Source organism: Hippopotamus amphibius, chromosome 4 (assembly GCF_030028045.1).
Source record: "Hippopotamus amphibius kiboko isolate mHipAmp2 chromosome 4, mHipAmp2.hap2, whole genome shotgun sequence".
NCBI classification, from domain to species: Eukaryota; Metazoa; Chordata; class Mammalia; order Artiodactyla; family Hippopotamidae; genus Hippopotamus; species Hippopotamus amphibius.
Genome location: NC_080189.1, coordinates 71,887,541 through 71,912,308, shown reverse-complemented (window position 1 = coordinate 71,912,308; position 24,768 = coordinate 71,887,541). Strand labels below are relative to the sequence as shown.

General features: G+C 34.8%; 1 protein-coding gene across 4 annotated transcripts in view; it reads right to left on the bottom strand.

Annotated features, from left to right (window-relative positions):
- HDAC9 (histone deacetylase 9) overlaps positions 1 to 24,768 on the bottom strand; it is a 719,791-nt gene that overhangs the window by 327,216 nt on the left and 367,807 nt on the right. For 3 of the 4 annotated variants that reach the window (XM_057730710.1, XM_057730712.1, XM_057730713.1), the window contains one exon: positions 15,812 to 18,427. In XM_057730710.1, the coding sequence (XP_057586693.1) occupies positions 18,113 to 18,427 (315 nt within the window). In that variant the 3' untranslated portion in view covers positions 15,812 to 18,112. Of the gene's footprint in view, positions 1 to 15,811; positions 18,428 to 24,768 lie in introns of those variants that run through there. The other variant, XM_057730709.1, reaches the window with a different exon arrangement.

The following is a 24,768-nucleotide window of genomic DNA, read 5'->3' as shown; positions in this document are numbered from 1 at the left end:
AGGAATGCAAAATGGTGCATCCCCATGGAAAACAATATGAAGTTTCCTCAAAAAAAAAAAAAGAAAAGAAAAAGAAAAGAGAGTACTCATTATGTGATCCAGCAATCTCACTCCTTGGTATACATCCAAAAAAAATTGGAAACAGGTTCTCAAAGAGACAATTGTGCACCAATGTTCATTGCAGCATTATTCACAATAAGCAAGAGGTGGAAGCAACTTACATGTGTTTATACTTAATTACACTTAGAAAACTCAACCCCCATATCTTGGCTCAAATGTTGATAACGATAGCTTGTAACAAATAGAGTTGACATGTAACAATTAAAAATGTGATTTCTGCCTGCAATATTCTCCCACTTTAATGAATGTGTGAAGACATACAAAAGCCCTCTCAATCTTAAAAGAAATAGTAATCTCTGATAAATCTTCTCCACTGTCATATAACAAACAAAAATATCAACTCATAATTATCAGAGGAAGCTATTTTTCGGAGTAACTCAGTGTACAACACAGTGTGGGAACCTCAAGCTCTTCCCTGCAGTGTCAGGGAGGTCCAGGGACAAGAGGCCAAACCTTTTGCTGAGCTCTGAGTTCTACTCACAGGTAGCGATGGTTATGGGGAAGAACATGAACAGGTGATGTGGGTTTTGATCATAGTTCAGCAACTTAGAGGTGTAAGATTTTTATCAAGATGTATACATATTTTGTGCTTTATCTATATTTTCACCATGGTGGCACAAATGACACGGTATTTTCTTTATTTGTTTACCTGTCCATTTCTCTATGAGACTATAAATTTAAAAGCCCTTATGGGCACCTCATTTATCTTGGTATTCTATGGTCATCTTCTTAGTACCTGGCACAAGTCCCAGGCACATGGAATTGTTCAGTATACGTTTATTGAATTGGTCTGAACTATTATTGTTTATTAGACTGAACTGCAATTTAAAAACAAAAGAATAGTTGAAGGACATTGGGCAATTTACACGTTATCACACACTTAAAAGTGTACATGAAATAAAATTTTAGGCTGATGTGTAAAGAAAATTTGGTTTAATGTTTGCTACAAGCCCAATTAATTCATAAATTTAATTACAAACACTCTGACATAGCTTGTTTTTTTCTAAATATCTATTTGAAATCACATTATCTTCATCATGGTTATTCATTTTTTTGTAAAAAATATTAGAATTTTACAAGGGTTACATTTTCTAGATGAAACCAAGTTGTATCTGGTTGTACCTATATTCAAGAGTCTCTTTTTAAGTTAATAACAAATACTCTTTCCTTAGAATATCTTAAAAAGATCTCTATTTTTGAGTTAACTGACAACTCATTGCTAGTTTCATTTCAAACCTCAGTCATGTTACACTCTATAACAAAACATCAATCCTGAAAACCAGAGCTTTATGAAAAATGACTGTATTTCTGCCAGAAGTTTATTTTCTGTAGAGAATATGAGTGTTTTTTGATATGAAAAATCTATTCATTCTTAAAAAGTTACCAGTAATGTGGATTCTCTTGAATTGATACTACTTCATTCTAAAGTCAATGTATGGTGGTGTGTGTGTGTGAGTCCTCAGAAAAATCACACTCTAAACATACATTTAAAAGAAAAGTAAGTGGAAAAGTCATCATATAAAAAGAACAATAGAATATAATAACGGATCTGAAAATACATACAATATTGAATATTTAAGTACAATTACATTGAAGAACTGATCATGAAAATCATTAGAAGATAAAAAGCACAGCTTCCACTTTGTTGTTGAAGTTTGCTTGCCCTTAAACAAAACTCAAAATCTATGTAGCTCATAGGTCCCTAACACCTTGCATGGGTGGTGGGACCCATATTAACCATGAGGCCATTATAAATGTCTGTATTATGTTGTAAGAACCATGTTGGTTAAGAGGACTTACATATTTAGGTTTTAATTCCCTTTCACCACTTTTTTTTTTGTAAATAGAAAATGATTGAAAGTAAGGATCTTATTTGCAAATTCTATCAAAGTGAAATCTACAATAAATTTTCTCCAAAATTCCTAATCTACTCAAATGTAATAGATCTATTAGCTTTAGAACAAATATATTTCCTTTGAGACTGACTGTCATGTATTCAGTATAGGTCCTATCTGTTGCTCCAAAGGCCAAGTGATGTCAGAGGGTAGGGGCTATATCTTGACACCTAGGATAGTAGTACACCCTGACTTATGCTCGCTGTGGTTTAACTGAACTTTCTCACTGCATTATTAAGCATGCAAATCCTCTTGAAGTTCTGAACTGTGCATGCATCTAAATTAATTAAGAATCTCAAATCTAGGACACCTAATTTGAAAATGTGGATATTCAGATATGTTTATTACCTTGGACAAGTCACTTTGACATGGAAGTTGCTGTTAATTCAGCTGGGAATTTAGGCAAAAGTCCTCATTGCAAATCAGTTGCAGAATATAATTTTTATTCTCCTGTTTCTTTTCAAATAGTCCTCACTAATTTTAAAGCTTGAAAAATATTAGGTATACTGACAAATATAATTAAAGATAATTGTTAAAATTTGAATACGTCAAGTAAAAAAATTAAAAATATCTTTGACCTCGAAAGAAAGACTAAAATATTGGGAACAAGTCTTGAAGTAATTGAATGTTTTAACCACTGTCCTTTCTATGAAACCAAAACTAAACTAAACTATTCTCATCCAAAATACCAAATGAAATATTTTCTTCTTCAACAACGAATTCATAATGAAATATTTAGAGATTTGGCAAGATGAAGAAAATCACACTAAATATATTAATGAACAAAAAAAGAAAAAAAGGCTTGACTTAAAATAACAGTTTGTCAGCTAAATTAGGGTTAAAATAATTCAATAATAATTGTTTTGCATTTCTACTAACAAAATAGTAACAAACTAAAAATTTCTGATTAGAAAATAACATTCTCAATCCAATATTAAACCACGAAGAGTAACAACTCTTCTTCCTATCCTCAATATTTCCTTTTCGCCTTCCCAAGGCCAAAATGTCATCATTTTTTTTTTAAAGAAAATCAAAGCCAAATGGTAAAAATGCGAAGATTTGGTTAAACAAACAGTCAGAATTTCAGTGGTTTTATCTGCAGCACGCGGAGCAACCAAACAAAGCCAAGATATTGTCCATCTCTTTGACAGACAAAGAGCCTCAGAGGTCCAGAGTGACATGCCCGAAGGCTGGCACGTGATTTGGCTAATTAAATTAAATAGCAGGAAACAGCTTTTCCATATGCCACTGCCTGGCCACACACAAACTGTAACAGTAAATCTTTTATACTAGTCAAGGAAAATGTAACCATTAAAAAATATACAGTATCAACACACCATCCAAGAATCAGAAGTTGCATGTCCACATAAACTCCCTGGGCCTGAACTTTAATGCCAAATGCCTAAGAGCTTCCTAATTCACTTTAGGAGCTATCGAAAAGCCCATGGCAATTAAAAAGGATGAAAAAGAAACACCCCTAAAGTTTACCTTTTTACATTTTAACTTAAGCCAATATTCTGATTACTTTAAGGACACATTTCCACACAAAATTAAATAAAAACCACAACACTTCTGAATCAGAGTTAAAATTAAATCTATTGCTCATTTGCCACCAATTTTATATCCTCCCTCCCCATTACCCAACTGAAAATTAGATCTGTTGAAAAAAAGGAATAAAGCCTTCGGAATCTCTTGAGACAACTCTTCTTTCATGCTCCCCACAATTTTTCACCCAATACCGTAATTTTCTGTAAGTTTGCCATTGAGTTCTAGGCTTTTGATCAAGATAACATGATTTTAAACATATTCATACTTTCATGTTTCTAGAAGAATTTCCCTGGGCTGGTAGGTGCTATTCACGTCTATCAATCATGATTTTCATTAGCATTGACTTGTAATGTAAAGAACAGGAACAATGAAATAGTAATAGCATCTTACATAAAGAAGCATTGTGATGGAAAAATAAAGGCAAGAAAACTGCTTCACAGGAATCCTAAATTAGAAAATGGCAAGGTAATTTTAACTTAGAGACACAGAAAATTCAGAATCTGTGCAGACGACGCCTTATCTGTTTAAAAAGAAACATTAAATATGTCATGTAATATACAAAAACAAGCAGTGCTCAATTTTTCTTGGTAAAAATTTAATTTATAGTAGCCAGTATTCAGATGTTATAAATATTTCATTATTCATGCTTCTTATACTTGAATTTAGGAATTTGCCTTAGATTTATTATTTCTTACTATATGAAAGAGCTGACTGAATTAATGGACAATGATTTAAAAAGATTGTAGTATAATTTTTAACTACAATAACACACATAATTTATTGGGATTCAATATTACTCAGAAAAAAAAAGAAAGAGGGAGAGACAGAGGGAAGGAGGAAGGAGGGTCAGTTGGGGAGAGGGAGGGAAGGAGGAGGAAAGGAGGGAGAGAGGGAGGCAGAAAGGGGTGGGATTTAATCTTTAAACTGAGGTTTGAAAGGTTTTTTGAAAATTAGTTGGTATTATTATTTTTTACTTGGTTTATTCTATATAATTGTAGGATGCCAAAAGGTCATCTAATACACATGGGTTAACAATATCCATTCAGTCTATGTTTGTGTACATATGTCAGAAATCAATAAGATATTATTAACATCTGTTCCCCCATGCATGCCTTCAGAATTAATAGTCGAATGTAAAGATAACCAAAATCCAAGAAATTCAAAGATTAGGAGAAAACACTCAAGCCACATAGAAGAACTGACTTGGTAGAAGCCAGTAAATGACCAGCTTCTAAAGTGAAGACAGGCCTAAGAGTGAGCTAAAGCAGCTCTTTCCCCAACCCCCAAACAGTTGTATTTATCTCTTCATACCTTTACTGAATCCCACCCTCCCTTTTCCATCCTCATCTCTGCCCCAGGGCCCTAGGGTAAGATTGATAACTCCCTGGGGTCATCTATCCCTGTAAACATTGTTCAGTAGAGGCCCAGAGAGTTCATCAACTAGTGAGAGAGAAAAACCAGGATTAGAGTCAAGGCTACCATAGACCTGTTACAACAAAACTTAAAAACAAGTCTTGAAAATGTTCAAGTGATCAATATCCTTCAAAGAAAGACAACAAATTTAAATTATCTGACATCTAACAAAAATTTACTACACAGTAAAAGAAATAGGAAGGCATGAACAATATTCAAGGGAAAAATTAAGCAGTAGTAGCAGACACAGAAATGGCAGAGAGCAGAAGGAACAGAAACAGACTTCACAATAAATATGAATATGCTCAAGTACCTGAAGCAAAACACGGATATAATGAGGAGAGAAGTGGAAAATACATACAAGAACCAAATGAAACTTCTAGATCTGAAAAATGTAACATCTCAAATGAACAATTTGCTGGGTGTGGCTAAAAGAAGTCTATTCACTAGGAAGAAAAGATGAGTGTAGCAATAGGAACTACACAAACCAGAATACAGAAAGAATAAAGAATAAGAAAAAATGCGCAGAGCCTTACAGACTTGTGAGACAGTGTCAAGTAGTCTACCCTGGGTGTAACTGGAGTCCCAAAAGAAAGGCAGTGCAAATAATACTAGAATAAACAATGCCTGACATTTTCCCAAATTTTAAAAAGTGCAAACCCACAGATACAAGAAGTTCAGTGAACAAAAGCAGGATGCAAACGAAGAAAATTATAATCAAGGCAAATTATAATCAAGTTGTGGAAAACCAGTGATAACAAGAAAATCTTAAAAACAAGCAGAAGAAAAATACGCTATCTGCTTTCAAGACTTGCTATAAAGCAACATTAATCCAGATTCTGTGACCCTCGTGTAAAGTTAGATATCTAGATCAGTGAAATAAGGGAAAGAGTTCAGAAATTTGCTCACGTATATATGCTCAACTGGTTTCTAACAGAGGCACCAGAATAATTAAAAGGAACAAGGATAATCCTTACAAAAACTAGTGCTGAAAACTTTGGATACCTATGTAAGACAATGAACCTCAACTTTTCTTCAGTTCATACACAAAATTATGTGGCTCAAAATGGCTCTCTGCCTTAAATGTAGAAAATAAACTAAAAGGAAAAAAATATAAAAGCAAATCTGTCTTGGATAGGACACTAAAGCACTAATCACAGAAGAAAAAATTGACAGAATGGTACATACTAAAATTAAAACATTCTACTCTTCAAAATAAAAGACAAGCTGTAGGCTTAGGTGAAAATATTTGCAACACATACATCTAGAAATAAATTTATCCTGAATATATGTTACTCTTATATCCAATAATAAAAAGACAGATGCTCTAATCTAAAAACACGTAACAGAGCTGAATAGACAATTTACCAAAAAAGATATACAAATGGCCAATAAGCACATGAAAAGATGGTCAACATCATTAGACATCAGGAAAACACAAAGTAAAACCATGATTAGAATATATTACACATCCACTAGAAAATATAAAGTTAAAAAAATCTGACAGTACCAAGTGTTGGCAACAGGAATGGGTACATAGTTGATGACACTGAAGAATACCCAATCAAAAAGTACTTTGGTGGTTTTTTATAAAGCTAGACATACACTTAGCATACAAATCAATAATTTTACTCCTAGGTATTTACTCAAAAGAAATAAAGGCAACCGTCTACCAAAACTTGAATATAATATTCATAGCAGCTTTGTTCATAATTGTCCATACCTAGAGATAACTAAACTTCCATCAACGAACGAACTGTGGCATGTCCATATAATGAAACTATTCAGTAATTAAACAAAAGACCGTATTACTGATACACACCTGGATGGATGTCGGAAACATTTTATGACTGAAAAAAAAAAAATACTGAAAATATCACAGACTCTTCTTACATGATTCATCCATATGAAATTCTAGAAAAATCAAAATTAATGTTCAGTAACAGAAAACAGATGAAGGATTGCCTGCGGCTGAGTGGAGAGTGGGTGGTGGAGGTTTGATTAAAAAGAAGCAGGAGAGAACTCTTTAGAGTGCTATAAATATTCTATATCTAGGTAGTGGTGTACACATTTGTCAAAATCCATCACATGTACATATATAATAAGTAGCTTTTTGTATGTAAATTATACTTCAAAAAAAGTAGATTATAAAACCAATATGGTTTAGGCCGTTAAAGTAACAAAAGTAAAATCTCATTTCAAAAATTTAATCCAGACTATGATGGAAAAAAATCCAGACTTTTAGAAACTGAACATTTTTTAAATCTCCAGGAGAGCCTCCTTCTGGGGGAAAAAAAAAACAACCCAGCTTTTTTAATCTGCTTCCCTATCTGAAAGAATATTATATTGAAGTACAACTAACTGCTTATATATATAAAGCTATAAGATATAGAAAAATACTTTAAATGTGTATGAGGTAAAAAAAATAAAAAATAAAGGAACCAAATTGGATATTTTCATGAGTTTGTCAGGCCATTCAAGCAATAAAATAAAAATCAAATCATTTAAAATATGTACCAGAAAACTAAATGTTAAATTTACTTTAATTCATAAAGTATAAATAAAGAGAAAAAGGGATTTGATAGCACCACCATCATGACCTAAACACGACCTAAGATACTAAAAATATAGTGTAAAGTCATCTGTATCATGTTAAAAGTAACAGAGAGGACTAATAACTATTCAAAGTCAGGAAGCAGGTCACTTAAGATCAAGAAATCATTGTAGGCTTTCTTGTTCCAAGATGGAATGAATTTTTAGCATTCAGGAAACTGGAGATAATAGAAACCCCCTTTTGCCCCCCACCCCAAAGGAAAACATTCTCAGAGCATTTTGTTAGAAAGCAAAGACACAGAAATTTTAGTACTCTTGTTTATTTCATGCTGCCTCGAAAAAGACAGAGTCCAAGGTAACTGTGAGAAGAGAATCTGTCGCGTAGGCTACTGGCAAGGCAGATTTTCATTTTGCTTCCTGGTGCTGATAACGGGGTGGAATTAACTGTGCAGGAGAGCTGGGCATAGACAGCTTATCTGAAGACTCTCCCTTGATCAATATATTTTCTTAATGCACGAAGATCATATGGATCATTTATACCTAGAGTTGATTTAACTTTGACGAATCCTTAGCTGAAATCTGATGAAAAAAATCTTGGGTCCTTTTTATGAGAGATAAAAGGAGACAGATGGAAAGGGGAGGAGAGGAAGAAGAGGAGTAACGTACTCACAGGGTCTCCCAAAGAACAATCCAACCTGGGTATTGCCCCACAAGTCATGAAAGGGTTGCAATTCAATCAGTTCTAGATTGTTTACTCGCAGTCCTTGGACAGAGAAGGAGCAATCCAAACAGCCTCCTGCAGGGACCTACCCTGTATATTTATTGCCATTTTCTGAGTGCGCTGGGACATAGAAAAGGTGGAGAAGTGTTGTTCTAGGGTTTTTTAATTTACTGAAGAGAAAGTTATTCATTATTAAAAAGTGAAATTGAGTGTAAAGTAGGTTCCAAGCAAGGAGAAGAAAGTTACTAAAGTTCCCAGAGATTTTTAGTAATATTATTAATAGTGATATTACTACCATTTGCTAATTTTTACTCTGCATCGATTTTGCTAGCACACATTGGTATTCACACACACTAACCCAGTGAAGCCTCATAACACCCCACTAAAAATTACAATTGTTAATCACATTTAACAAACCAATAAACTGAGGCTTGGCAGAATTATATAACTTGGAGGCGGAGTTGTTGGTAGATTAAGTTAGAGTGGGAACTTATTCAGTCTGACTATAGAATCAGCATTGTCACCACTACACACCTATAATGCAATTCCACACATGGACCTCAAAGACAATGAGAAATGCCACTGTTCAAGTTTGTTGTATACATAGTCAAAACAACACATAATTTCCAGGTTCAGAAATGGTTTTCCTTAATTATATATGCATAAGAGTGAGGTTGATTTACTTTCTAAGATTAGTACAAATCATTTTCTTTCCAACCTCTAACTTTCAAAAATTATATAGACTACATGGACATAGGAAAATTAATGCAGGCATACCTCATTTTATTGTGCTTCACTTTACTGCGCTTTGAAGATACTGTATTTTTTACAAATCGAAGGTTTGTAGCAACTCTGCCTTAAGCAAGTCTATTGGTGCTGTTCTTTTAGAGAGCTTTATTTTTAATTTAAGGTATGTATATTTTTTTGACATAATGCTGTTGCACACTTAACAGACTACAGTGTAAACAAATTTTACATGCACTGGGAAACCAAAAAATTCATGTGACTCACTTTATTGTGATACCCACTTTATAGCAGTGGTCTGGAATTAAACCCACAATATCTCTGATGTGTTTGTATTATAAGGAGGACAAGAAAACTGAGATATTGTAGTTTTATCTAGAAATGTGTGTCAGATATTATAACAGAAGTTATAATGATTAATATAGAATACAAACTATGAAAAATCAATTTGTAAGTTTTGAGTAATATCAAATAATAAATTCACCAAGAAAAAAATTTCCATCATTTACTCTTAGCTGAAAATGAAAATTAAACAATAACTAGTATTAGTAGTCAGCTTAAAGAAAATGTTACTAATGGAGACATTCAGCCCATGAAATAGTCCAACAAGTAAAAAATGAGTCTACATTTCACATTACAAATCAAAAATGAACCCTAATCATAATAGGGAAGAAAATGGCCTTTAGCCATTAAGAAATATGAATAAGAGAAATGTAAAACAGAAATCATTCAAATGGCATTTACTTGAGCACTTCATAGGTTCCTTGTGTGGTTCCAGGGATGCTGTATATTTTCCCTAGCTTCAAAAGGCAAAAGGTAATAATGAAAGAAAAAACGACATAGTAAATTGTATGGAACTGATTCTAAGTTGACTGAAGAATTTGGGTGGGTTAGAGAAATCAGAGATGGCATAAGAGAGAAAGCAGAGAAAGGTTTGAAAAAAGGAAGTTAAGGGCTTTCCAGATAGTGAAAAAAGCTTGAGGAAACTCATGCAATTGGAATCCAAGTTGGAAATTTGCTTTGCATGGAAAGTGATCAAGTTAGATTGGAAGGGATGAATGCCTGGTCAGAATATAAAAGTTGAATTATGAGGACTGAAACTCGATGATAGCGTTTTAGATAAAGAGATTAGGAAGATATTACTGTAGGTTCTGCCATAGAGAATGGGAAAGTGGTATTGGAATTTCACAGTAAGTTAACTGAATTTGTATAAAGAGGACACTGATGTGGAAGGCTCTTGTAATGATAAAAAAAATTGTTTTAGTATTAATTATGGTAGTGACTAGGGAAAGCAGAGCCAAAGAGAGAGTGAAGAGACATGGTGGCTGGAAATCAGAAACAGGAATAAGGAATATCAACTGCTTACAAGAGATAAAGAAGAGGAGATGATCAAAGGTGACTTCAGGATAATCCATCCCAGAGTCTAAATCATGGTTCCAAAGACACAAATGGAAGAGTGAGAAAAAACAGCACATTTTACAGAGGATGAACTTACTAACTTTGAGACGAGAGAGCAGCAATGACTGAACTGTCTTTAAGACTGACAGTACTAATAAAACACGTGATAGACTTTGAGTTGTCATTAAGGTAAAGAAATAAATCTTTAAACCCTTAAACTATTAAGATGCCACAGATCTCTTCTAACACAACATTTTATACCTTTATGTTAGACTAAATAACAGCAATAAAAAGATACTGGCAAGAGCCAATATTCATTTGTTCAGATTTTATAGCCCACCTATTTCCAAAATGGTGTAGTGAGATCTATCAACATGAGAGGAAGATAATCTAAAAGCAGTGTTGTACAGCGTTAATGTAATGTGAACCACGAATGCAAGCTACATACATAATCTTAAATTTTCTAATAGCCACATTAAAGATGTAAAAGAAAGCAAGTAAGATTAATTTTAATAATGTTATATAACCTAATATATTTAAAATATACTATCTTTTAATATGTAATGAATATGTCACCATTACTTATGTATTAATATATTTCTATACTATATCTTTAAAATCTGGTATTTATTTTATACCAAAGCATATCTCAATTTGTACCAGTCACATTTTAAATTCTCAATACCTACATGTGGCTACCAATTTGGAAGTACAAATACAGGGTTCTCTGCAGAAATTCTGTCAACAGAGGAACAAAGGTCAAAGACTTGAACATAATAACTTCAACATACAATTTAAGTGCAGTGTAGACATAGGTAAAAATGAGAAACCAGGGTAGAATTTAAAGCCATATAAATAAAGATAACTTTGATCTAGTTTTTAAAGATCACCAGAAAAAAAAAAAGCATAGCATTTCTATAAGGAAAAATAAACAGTATTTTCCTCAGTTTATATTAGATATAATAAACATCAAGATTGTAGCATTTAATTGAGAAGAAAAAAAAGAAGCAACTTCAAAAGTTAGGAAACAAGAGGAAACACCAGGAATAGTGGAAAAGCAAGACCAAAATCAACTAGAAATAAGGAAAACGGAGATGCTGCATGAACAAGTGGAGTTCAATAATCAGTACGTTCTTATCTCTTCAAAAACAACACAAAAGCACAGAAGAATATTTAAAAAAATGTACATAACTCAAAACAGATCAAAGACTTAAAAGTAAGTTATAAAATTACGAAATACTTAGAAGGAAACATAGGTGCAAATCTCTGTGACATTAGATTAAGCAATATATTCATAACAAAAGAAAAAAACAGATGAATAGACTTCAACAAAATTAAAAATGTCTGTGCATCAAAGGACACTATCAAGAAGATGAAAAGACAACCCACGGAATGGGAGAAGATATTTGCAACTCGTATATCTGATAACGGTCTGGTATCCAGAATATATTTAAAGTCTCTTACAACTCAACAGTAGAAAGACAAACAAGCCAATTAAAAAAATGGGCAAGAGACCTGAACAGACATTTCTCTAAAGAAGATAAGCAAATATCCAATAAGTAAATGAAAAAAGTGTTCGACATCATTGGCTATTAGAGAAATAGAAATCAAAACAACAAGCGAGCATTTCACATCCACTGGGATGGCAACGATTTAAGAAAAAAAAAAAAGTAAAATAACAAGTGTTAAAAGTAAATTAATAAGTGAGGGGGAGAAATTGGAACCCCTCATAAATTGCTAGTGGGAATATAAAATAGTCCAGCCACTGTGGAAAATAATTCAGCAGTTCCTCAAAACTTAAACACAGTTACTGGATAACCCAGAAATTTCACTCCTAGGTATACACCCCAAAACACTGAAAAGAAGTTAAAATTTGTACATGAATCTTCAGAGCAGCATTATTCATAATAGCCAAAAAGTGCAAACAATCCAAATGTCCATCAACTGATGACCGGATAAACAAAGCATAGTATATTCACACAACAGAATATTATCCAGCCGTAAGAAAGAATGAAGTACTGATACACGCTATAATGTGGATGAACCTAAAAACATCATGCAAAGTCAAAGAAGCCAGACACAGACACACACAAGGCCAAATAATGTGTGATTTAATTTATACGAAATGTCTACAAAAGGCAAATCCATAGGAACATGGAGTAGATTAGTGGTTGCCAGGGGCAGGAGAAGGGCTGAATGAAGAGTGACCACTTAACTGGTGCAGGATTTCTTTGAGTTGATGAAAATGTTCTGGAATTAGGAAGTAGTGATGGCTGCACATCATCATGAATTTACTAAAAACCACTAAACTGTGCACTGTAAAATGGTTAAAATGATGAATTTTATGTTATATGAGTTTTATCACAATAAAAAACACAAAAACAAAAAACAACATACCACAAATAGCTCAGAAATTCTGAGGAAAAATAATTTGCCAAGTCTTGGTGAATTAATACTCTATAATAGGCTAGGAAATTACTCAATTAGAAGGGAGAAGCTAGAAGGACAAACACTATCAAAGAAGTAATAGCAGTAAATATAGTAACCTATAGTTACACTACAACTATACCTGTAATTGAGTTAACATGTAGGTGAAACAGAAAAATATACAAGAAATACAAGACAGTCTATTATGAAAACAATAAATCAGAGAATCCAAGGACCTTAGGTAAAAGCTATTAAAAATCGAAACATACTATAGGAAGTGGTTTAGGGCCCCTGATCATCTCCAGAGCACTCTTTCTGAATCAGACTCTCCCAAAGGGCTTGAAAAATGCAGATTCCTGGGTTCCTAGTCAGTACAACAGGATCAGAACCTCTGCGGGGTGTGGTCAGAATCTCAATTGTCAACATCTTCCCTCAAGATGATTTTTATGCACCTTTCAATATGAAAATCACTTAGGAGGTCTAGAACCTAGGACAAACATCCTTATTTTTCTTTTTACAACACTAAATACAGACTATTTTAGGTCAAAATGATTATCAAGTACATCCTTGATAGGTCAAACAAGTTTTTAAAGGCATGTTCTGACTGCTTAGAAATTGGAGTCTCTTCCCCTTGGTTGGGGTATGAAGGTAAGAAGTGTCAAAGAAGACCTGTGAGCTGGTTGAAATCTTGTCTCTTTCACTCTCCCAAAAAGTTAATTCCAAGCGCAGTCCCTGTTTCACCCATCCCAGGACTGGCTCCAGTCAGAAAAAAGAGACTCGCAAATTTTCATGATCCAAAATGGTTGAACATAATGTATAAGAATTAGATCGTTCATCTGTGAATGAGCATAAAAAAAGAATCCTAATCTCCTAACTTATAGCAATGACAAAGAGAAAACTGATTCAAAACAGTTTACAAATGCTGATGGGCAAAGAGAGAGTGAGAGAGAGGATAAAGTGCTAATGATGTAATAAACTTGGACATGTAAGAAGAACTGCTGCACAAATCAGCTCGGTGGTAGAGACTGCGAACAAGGGCTAGTGCTGGAGTGTCTGGGTTCAAATTGGAGCTAGACTGGTACTAACTGGCTGACCTTGACCTGATTTGACTACTCTGTGTCCCAGCGCCCTCATCTCTACAGTGGGACAATAATACCTACCCTGTAAGGTTGTTGTGAGGACTCATGCTTTAAAAGATGTAAACTGCTTGTAACAATACCTAGTACATTATATATTTCCAGTAGTTAAAAGTAAAAGTCTTTTTGTAAATCAAGATGGTCCCCGAAAGTTGCACTGTCTAAACCCTGCAGTTTATAAGCCTTAAAGAAGTTATTATAAAAAGAGAATAGAAACCTTTTAAAACCTAAATATAATAGATAAGTTTTGTAAAGTCATATTCCCAATACCCTGTTTCATTTGCCTGAGTTCTTCGATTGCCTGCACCCCCCAACCCCATACTTTCCCTTTAAAATCCAGTTGAGGAATGATCAGTAATAAAAGGAATGGTAATCTACCTCTCAAAGTCCTTCTCTAGTATCTCTAAGTCCCTGATGATAATTGGTTATAATTTGTACACCTGGATTATTTATCATTGTAAACCCATGATTATACACCCACAATTGTATGTTTCCGCTAGTGGAAAAAAATCACAAAGGAATGTCACATTTAAAAAAAATGTTGTCCACCTATATATCCCTTGAGTACTGGACTTCAAAAAAATGTTGTGTCTGGATTTCATTTTAACATACTTTAGAAAAAAAGAAGTATGAAACAACATAAAAATTTCTTAAAAACTTGTCTTTCTCAAAACTACGAAAAGTAGCAGTCTCCATTTTGGCAGCCACCTTCACCAAGGCAGCTCATGACTACCAGAGGAGGAAACCTAATGTGATTCATTGCAGGTCCTGGCAAAAACTATTTTTCTGAAGAAAACATTTCTAACATTGATACAGTATCAGTCCCTTTACACTTTGGAAATCAGATATACAGTATAAAATCATTATCTAATTGATTCTTCCAACTCTTTTTTTGAGGATCTCTAGCACCAAGTTAGTTTTGTAATTTTATAGTCCAAAGGCAATTTTCAGGAAATTATGACTAGCATCAATGGTATTTCTACAATTCTGAGCAAATTATCAAATTTACAGCATTATGGAATGATGATCCACTGTGTAATAGTCACTGATATTAGCTCCAGAATTAGAGTAGCGTTACCTTGTGTGACACTGTTGAAATTTAGGTTAAGAGAATCAAAGAAGATAAAACAAATATTTTTAACCTATTGAGCCAAATACACAGTAACACATTATGAAGACTTGACTAATAAGTGTTGCTTGCAATGACCAGAAGAGGAGCAAGGAGCATGGCCCTTGAGATGTGTATGGTTCAGTTCCCTTCACTTGAGTCGGGCTCCTTGTTCTTCACACTACAATTATAATAATTGTTTCCATATAAGGGGAGGTCATTTAATTACTCTTTTCTCTTTAAATTTATGTACTGTCACTTTATGTTTGTAGGTCAGGTTCTTACTGTAACAGATATAACTATTATGATACATGGAAAATTATTCATTTTAATATTTATTGAGTGCTTGTTATAGTCAAGGGATTATATTAACCTTTTTAAAAATAATTTTTTAAGATGAGTGAAGTTAAGAACTAATATCTATTTATATAAAATTTTATATTTAGAAGTTGACATCAAAGATGATAACATATGAAAAAGGCCACGCAGGGAAAATAAAACTGCAACGAATTTTACATGTGTTTGCTATCTGATAATGGCTGATGTAAATAGGTTAAAGTCACTATTGTTGGATTTATTATTTTTAATGGCATTAGAAGTAACTGCTCAAAATAGCTTTATTTTCTTGTTTCAACAAAGAATGGCAATATATTTTGGTATATGAGACCTAGTGCATGAGCTTCGAATTCGATTAAATATATCAAGTTTACACAAAGCCATATGTATGAAAGGGGATCTTTTAAAAAAAACTTTATTTGAGAAAGGAAGAGACTTATAACAGAAGGCAAGAAGAGAAACATACAAACAATATATTTACAACACAAAACAAAAGATCACCTTCAAGGGTGTAAATTATAATAAATACAGTAGATTTTAAAAGAGACATTTATCAATTAGTTCTAAGATTATTTAAGTCCAGCTTTCCTTTTCACTGGTTCCAGGTAGTTTCTTGATTAAATTCAAAGACTATCAAATTCAAACAATTAACGTCCACCAACTGTACTGATGAAGCTCTCTCAAATGACATTATAAAAAATAGGGTTTTTTTTTGTTTGTGATTACATATCTTTGCAGTAATATTATACAAAAGCCTGCTCAGCCACATGTTCCTCCCCAAATAAAATGTATTTTAAAAGATGCACTATCCCTTTTTTATGAGATTGAAAAAAGACTTTAAAGAAAATGTATATTTATGAGATGGAAAAAAACATACAATTTTATCTTAGGAATGCCGTATTTTTAATGCAAAACAACTGACAAAAAGTCATTTTAATATGAAGGAATATACTAACCGAAATATGTTGGTAGTAGGAAGTGTTGCCTATTATAGCTATTTGTCAAATTATCAAAAGGACTTTCATTATATGGAAAAGTTTTAAACTTTCTAACCTCTAGTTATGTTAATTTAATTTGAATGGAGACTTTTTAAAAAAGGATAATGTATCTTTAGCAGTAACCTTTTTTAAGAAATATTTTTAAATGTCACAGCAAAATGTAAACAACACGTGCCAGGAACATACAGTTGTACAAGGTCTACATTTGGCAAAACTGCTATATCTCCTTTGAAACAGGATACTACACCTTAAAATACCTCGGATTTAGAAATATAAATATTTTAATAGAAAAAAACCTCACAAAGATTCTAGGTCAATTTGGATTATCCATATTAAAGGGGTCTTAATACAATGAATCTTTAGCTAGCTTAACAAAAGTAAACCTATAAAACAAGGTAAACATATCAAAAGGGAGTATGAAGGAAATGTTCCAGTGAAAAGCTTCCTTAACAATTTCCCTCCTTGTGGTGTTATTTTCTTAGACAATAAATCAATTCATAGAGTGCCCTTTAAAAACAGAGAGTAAAACACTATCCTCTGTTTTTTTTTTTCTTCCCTACATTCCTCAGTACATGAATCACTTGGACTTCCTGTTTCCACAAGGCATTTCCTGTTCAGCCTCATAGAATCAGTTTTCTGTAGAACAGCAGGAACCTGACAAAGAACTGACTTAAATAAACACTCTACTGTTGCCTTCAAAGTTGTCTGCATTTCATTGCATCAAAGGACATAGTCCTTCTGAAGGTGCATTATGTACAAGTAGATTCTTTTGTTAAACCTTTCTTAGTTTTTTATTTGCCAAGATAGTACGGTATATGCCATGTCGTTATGGAATTATACTGAGGAGATCCTAGTGATAATGATTATCAAACATGACACACCTGCTTCTTCCAAACATGATTTTGACTTCATGTCAGATAATAATCACACGGTTACTGTGTTTTCCACAACTGTAGATACAGCATAGTATCTGACTGGACCATAATGCTGCACATTATTTCTTGCCAACATTTGCTTCTGCTTCACTTGATCTTTTTCAATAAACAGTGTCATCAAATAACACAAGATAAAAATGAAATGAGCAGTACTAGGTGAGACATAATGTAATATTTAAAATAGTGCTGTACTTTGCATCTATATATTTAAAACCACCTCTATTTCTAATATTTTCAATTGCAATCTATACAATAACCTAGGACTATTGGCAGAGTAACCAGAACATTTCACTTAACAAAAAAGAGAAAGGAAGGAAGGGCTGACTACCTTTAACAGGATTCAAGACTGTAGTATGATACATTATGTACAACAATGTGAAGACTGGATTCTACATATCAAAAAAAAATCAAGAACTAATAGAACGTTTCATTGATCAGACTGGGAAACTATATCCAGCAGCCACTGATCTCAACAGATAAACTAAAAACAACAGTGAGTTCGTTTTCCTTAGAAGTAATTGGTGGGGCGGGCTTTGGGATGAATTAAAAGCCTATTACTTGGATACTGATATAGTATAATTTTAGTGTAACAGGTATTTCCTTACCCGTAGGGTTTCAGTGAAACCCTGATATCTATATAGAGATCAGTATATAGAAAGATCTATATATAGATATGTCTGCATTAGTTAGAATCCTTAAACACTAAAGTCAAATTATTCAGAGATATAAACGGATAGGAAATAATATTCATTTACCAAAAACCTGCAACATGTTTCATATTCAGATAATGACTTTAATTACAAATCCTGGAGCTAAATCTTTGCCTATTACCTGTTGCATAAAAGCAGCCTGCTCCCCAGATTCCATTTCCTGGATCTGAGCATCTTCATCACTGTCCACTGGTTCCTCTTTGACTTTCACAGCCCCAACTTGTCCCAGTGTGTCATCCACACAAGCACTGCTGTCACTCCTAGTGCTGTTGCCACTAGAGGGCGCTCTGTCTTCCTGCATCGCCTGGTCCCCCTGAAGCTCTTCCTCCGCTTCCTCGAGGTGACTGCCTGGTTGCTTCAGTTGTTCAATAGATTTCGAAAGCAGCTAGAAGAGAGTGTTCAGGGGTTCAAAATTCAATAATTCTTGGTGGTAACAGAGCAGCAATATACATTTTGATTTCTTATGACTCTACTTCAGTACACTGATGTCTAATCTCTGAACATCAGTTTCAGAATGAATTCGTATGCAACAAACTTCCTCAGTAATACTAAATCTGAAACAGTCCCATCAATCCCATTTTGTATTGGTGTCCTAGGCAGGGAATGAGGTCTTTATGTGTGTGTGTGTTTTTTTAAATAGATCACTCTTTAAAACACTTATAAAATGGTGGGAAAAAGTAAATAATAAACTTTTTCTATGGAAACCATGAAACTTTCACAAGGACAGGTAGTACTGAGTCGATTTAATCCAAGTAAATCTGAGAAATTTTTTTCCTAAAAGAGGAAATGTAATGGAAATAATAGAAAGGTAATGAAAATCCTCCCCAATCTTATTTTCCAACAAATGGCAACCACTGTAAAAGACAGAAGCACAAATACTGAGTCCTTCTTGTCTATTAATTTTCCTATACCTAAATAGTCAAATGATAAAAGACCTTCATATATACTTCTAAAACATGTAAATACTGATTTTGAAATTCTGAAATTTAAAAAGATGTGGAATTTTTTAAAAATTTGAAAGCACAAAAAATGTTTTATAAACATATCCAAATGTAAATTAAATAGGAAAGAAATAAGGAATTATTTATTAATTTGAAAATTATTTAGATCTTTTATTTTGTAAATTAAATCATACTTAATCTTCAGAAGTGTATGGATTATAATTTAAAAAAATAATTGACAACACACCTAACCTAAACAATAGCAACATGCCATAGTATAAAAGCTCAATATAAGGGGAAAAATCCTCACGATGATTTCATCTCACATAGGCCTATTGTTTTGACAAGGAACCTATTGACCAGTCAACTGCTGATCTTGAACTGTGTTTTCAAGAGTTTAAAAGAAAAAGCGGAATTAAATGTTGGGTGTGAAAAAAGTATCTGTCAAACAATATTGTAAATCAATTATACTCCAATAAAAATTTAAAAAGATTAAAAAAATAAAGCATCTGTCAAAAAAAAAAGAGTGGTTAGAATTTTCTGCTAAGTTGGGGCCCATGTAACCAACACACCAATTGTTATAATGAGCAGCATGGTTAGAATACCCCCCACAAAAATCATGAATACAGATTTTTCTATGAAAAATTCAGTTATTTCCCACTCACACCTAACTATGGTTTTAAAACTAAACACATACTGTAGAGTTAGAGTACAGAAGAACTCAAACTTTGAAGGGCGTCTTAACCTCTTAGACTTTTCTCCAGTTCTCACAACCTCAAATGGCCCTGCGCATGCTGACAAAGCCCTCCAATTTCACTGTAGTAGAATTATGCTGGGGATTTTCATTCATTTGTTCAACAAACATTTATTGAGTGCCAACTACGTTCAAGACACCCTGCTAGGCACTGGGAAAACAGCCACTGCACTGCCCTCATGGCGCTTATAGTTTAGAGTGTTAGAAAGGCACCAAACAGATACATAAATTTATTCTTCTTTTCAAGTGTGGTAAATGAAAAAGAAAGAAACACGGGGTGTTAAAAGAATACACACTATTGGTATAGGAGGGGAAGTGTGGACTATCAAGGAAGGTTTCACTGAGGAAGGGTTACGTACAGGCTGAGACATGAAAGATGAAGGACGGACAGGAGTAGCTGGATGTGCTTGAGGAGTAGAAATGAGGGGAGGGAGCACTTCTGGCAGAAGGCACAGTGTGTGGACTGGAAGAGAAGCCCAGTGCATTCGAGCAACTGAAAGGCCAGTGGGGTTTGAGCACCAGAAGACAGGGAGAGAATGCTGGAAGACAATTTTGGAGAGGGTAACACAGTTTATAATATATTTGGGTTGTGAACAAGATTCTAGAGAAATAAAATATAACTTAGGATAAACCATATATAAGACCTAAACATCACTAATCCTAAACTAAACATGACCAAGCTAAGAGAATATATACCAATCAAAATTCATATCAAAATGAAGGTAAACGAATATTAATTTCCTTTCTGCCTACAATCTGATGTCTGTTGTTCCTGGACAATCAGTATAAGGAGAACATTCATCTCACCATGGTTTAAATGTCTTTAAGTACTTTTTAGGAAACTATCTGCAGGAATTTTGTACCAATCATGAATGCTAATCAGCTCTTCATGTCTTAAATACATAATACCTTGAACACTGCTAAGATTTTGGAGAACAGAGACAATGTAATATTCCTGAGCTTTGACTACACAATTGTAAAATTCCATTTATTTGGCTAGAAAAAAAAAACATCTAACACCATAGAAAACAAGCAGGGTTTTCAATGAAAAGCTCCAGTTTTAGCTGGGACACCAGGGATAAGAACATGTAGTGACAAACACCCACTCATTTTTCAGAGAGAGAGAGACAGAGAAAGAGAGAGAGAGAGGTGATCAGCCAGGCCTGCAACCTTGACCTCCATCACTCACCTAAGATAACATACAAGAGTAGGTTAGAGGATTTTGTGGGGAGAAGAGATTTACTTAGAAAGGGTATTAGTCAGGTGAGGGAGGCTGCAAGAGCCCCTCAGAGAGGCTATCTGCCAGAAGATTGCTGCAATTCATCTTTTGGATGGATGCTTGCTGACCTGTAGAAATCCCCCCTCTCGCTACCAAAACTTAGCTGGAGAAGGTCACGGGCGTTAGCTCATCAGAGCTGATGGGCCGAGGACACTGGTGGGTCAAAGAGACGCCTCCACAAGGTGGTCAAAAGATCCTGCCATAAGAGCCTCTGTGAGGGCAAAAGAAAAAAAAAAAAAAAAACTCTATGGGATGTGTGGCCACAGGACAGGAACTAAGGGCCATTCATGAAAGGTCAGCCAGAGAGCACATGACCAGCGTCCAGGAAATGCCACGTCAAAAGTTCCTGCTTCCTGGGGGTGACTCTGCATATCTTATCCAGCTTCTGGATGTTTGACTACAGGGAGTATTTAATAACCAAGAGGAAGTTACAGATACCACCCGCTAAGTAAAAAGACTTTCCTGTTGCTATTTTTCTCCTCAGCTTCAGTTCCAGCATGGCCTCCCAGTGCCTTGACCTCCTAACCTCCAGTGGTCTTGTCCTCCACTCTATCTCAGCTCCCAACGACCTGGTCTTTGTTGGTAACTGCACACTCCCCTAAATCTCAGTTTCAAACATCATTTCTTTCTTCTGGCTCACCCTCAGAATATTCTGACCCCAACCATTCCTCACCTCTGGAGGGTCCTCCAAGGTGGAGGACCTAGCCCCACCACCCTCGTTCCCCGACTTCCTTCCTTGCTGGACTAGGTTCCATTCTCCATCGTTAAAAATCACTCCCTTATTATTACCTTCAACTCCCTTGCCCTTTTCAATATGGATTTTATTGTATAAGTAAGACTTCTGACCTTGGTTAATACTAAATCTCTGCCAAACCCAAGCAGCTGAATAAGCAAGGAAACAAATAAACAAATTACAATCACGCTGAGTGTTTTTCTTCAAATTCGTGATCATAACCCTCAAATGGACCATCAGTGCTGCCTGGAAACCCTACTACATTTCTCTAGTTAATTTTCTCCCTCTCTCAATGACTATTTCAAATAACCTCCTCTCTCCTAAAACCTCTAACATCGAGACCTTTTCCTTGCTCCTGCTACCTTTGCTTCTTACGTCAGTGAGAAAACAGAAGCATCACCAGAGAAACTCCATGTTCTGCTACCAAGCTGTCCCACTCACCCTTCATCCTGTTTCAGTGAAAGAAAGGTCTGCATCCCTATCTCAGTCAACCCCTCAGCTTAATGCCCTGGGTTCCATCCATTCCTGCAGTTATCCACTCTGTCCTCCAACATTCATTTCCTGTCTCTGCGGGAGTACTTCCATTTGGACACCTTCAGTCTTCTCCCCTGTCTTAAACGAAACCTCCCTTGACCCCTCACCCCCCAAACCCCATTATGTACCCTCCTTCACAGTAAAAGTTCTTGAGTTATTTCTCTTCATTGTTTTCATTTTTCTTGTCCCATTTTCTTTAGAATTCTCGCCAATCCACACTATTTGACCAAAATCTCTCTCGTTAAAGTCAGTAATGACCGCATAAATACCAAATCCAGTGGCACTTGAAATAGGATATTAACAGGTGCAGGATGAAGCATTTTAGAAAAGAAAACATGACAAAATAATAGCATCTTTGAAAGTAAGAGACTGATATTACTAATGGGGGTGCAGACAAAGACCAGACAAGATGTATGTGAATTTACTGAAATATAATTTCCCATAGATAGCAAACATGTCAAAGAAAATCTTTAATACTGAGAAAACGCTGAGTGTTTACATAATAGATTATATGTACATTTTAACAGGAAACCTTTAACAGAAAATCTGATCTGTTAATGTATTTCTGAGGTCACTGGAATACCCAGAAACCACAACATTTAGTCCATGAATCAAATTTGCTAATACTTTATCGCCTCACTGACATACATGAAAGTGTGTATAACAATTTCCAGGGTGCAACACAGAAACAATGCTATTTGTTCCAGTGCCTCTGGCTTCATCTACACTTCTGCTGGACTAAAGGAAGCACGAGGGAGAAAAGTGCCAGAATGGATAATGCTGTGGTAACTGGATGAGAAGGCCAGATGGCAAAATGATCTTCTTCCAAGGGCAGAATTCCTTAATGGTTTGTAAAAGAAAAGTTTCTTGACACAAAACAGTGACTTATGAGTGGAGATCATATAGATGTAAAATATTGGAACTGGAAATTTTCTAATTACATTCTTCAAATCCTTATTTTATAGAGAAGGAATTTCATGCCCAAGAAAAAGCCGAGTCATCTCCAGAAAAGAGAAGACAGAACTTTCTATACCCTTCCAGTCTGCATTCTCTTCTGAAACAGCTGTATTACAATGACAACTGAACTCATATAAGCAATTCCAAGGTCTCTCCTGAGCTCCAAACTTGCATATTCAGCTGCTTACCTAATGTTATCACTTAGATCTAAAATATCCAACAGGTATCAGAAACTTTAAGTAGCTCAAACATAACCTTTATTCCCATTGCACCCAAATGTATTGATCACCTAATTTTTCTCATCTGAGTAAATAGCATTACCCAGTTGCACACAAGTCAAAAATCTAGGATTTATCCTTGTTTCTCTCTCACTTGTATTCATAAATATCTGAAAACTTAATTAGTGCTTAGCAACAAAGCTTTGACACATTCTTTTCCCCAGGTTATGAGGCGAATGCCAGTGTCCACATGAATGATAACTACTACTTTTTCACCATTTCTGGAATAAAACATGCTCTTTGTGACATTTCAAAAAACACAAAAGAAATAAATGGGATCTCCTGGAGACAGTTTTGCAAAATATAAATGCACAGAGGGAGTTAACCTACACTTCTTATTTTATTTTAGGTATTTGACTCAAGCTGTTTTTGTTTAAACAGTCAAATTTGCCAGAGTGGAAAAATTAGCAATTAACATCAAGAAAATCTGCAAACAAAAGTCACAAAAAAACTGCCTGCCAGGTTTGACTTATTTCAAATTTTTAAAGTAAAAAGTTACTTGCTATTATCTGTAAGTTTCTGACTATTTACTAGGAAATCCCGTGTTTGGACTATGTTGTGTTGTATGTGTTTCTGAACTACAAATATGACCATACAGAGAAGGTATGGGCTAACCCTTTTTTAATCTGCACTGTTGCTGAGTGGCCTCAGCAGCAGGGAGGAGCTGTCTGCTTACTCTCAGTGGGGTGGCAGGGTCTCTCTTTGGCTGAACATCTGGAGGTGATCCCCCAGCAAAGTTGAGCTGTTGCCTCGCTGGCTAGAAAACACAAGAAACATCTGTGTGACAGATAAATCCGTAAGCCTGTGTGAATCTCGGCTGAGGCCCCATCTGTAAGACACACCGCGTGTCATTCGTCTGACATCAGGTGAGTTACTTTGGTGAGGAACCCAGCTGAGATGAAGAAGATGATGGCTGAGCAGCTTCTTCTGCCCCTTTTATCTGTGCTCGTCCTCATCTGTCAGCGTCTCTGTATTCTCCATGCTACTGTACAGTGATTGTACTGAACACTAAGAATGCTGCAGGCGGTCCATGACCATTCCGGACTTGTAACACACACACTTATTCACACTCACACTGGAGATTTTATGGCTCAGATAGCATGATAATTTATCCCAAGCCCTAACACCTCCAAGTATTACAACTCGGCTCTTCAATTCTTATTAATCCCTGATAGGGTTATAACTATAGCAAGTCTATAATTTTAATGTTTTATATTCCATGTTGAACATCATATATTCTATTGGCAAAT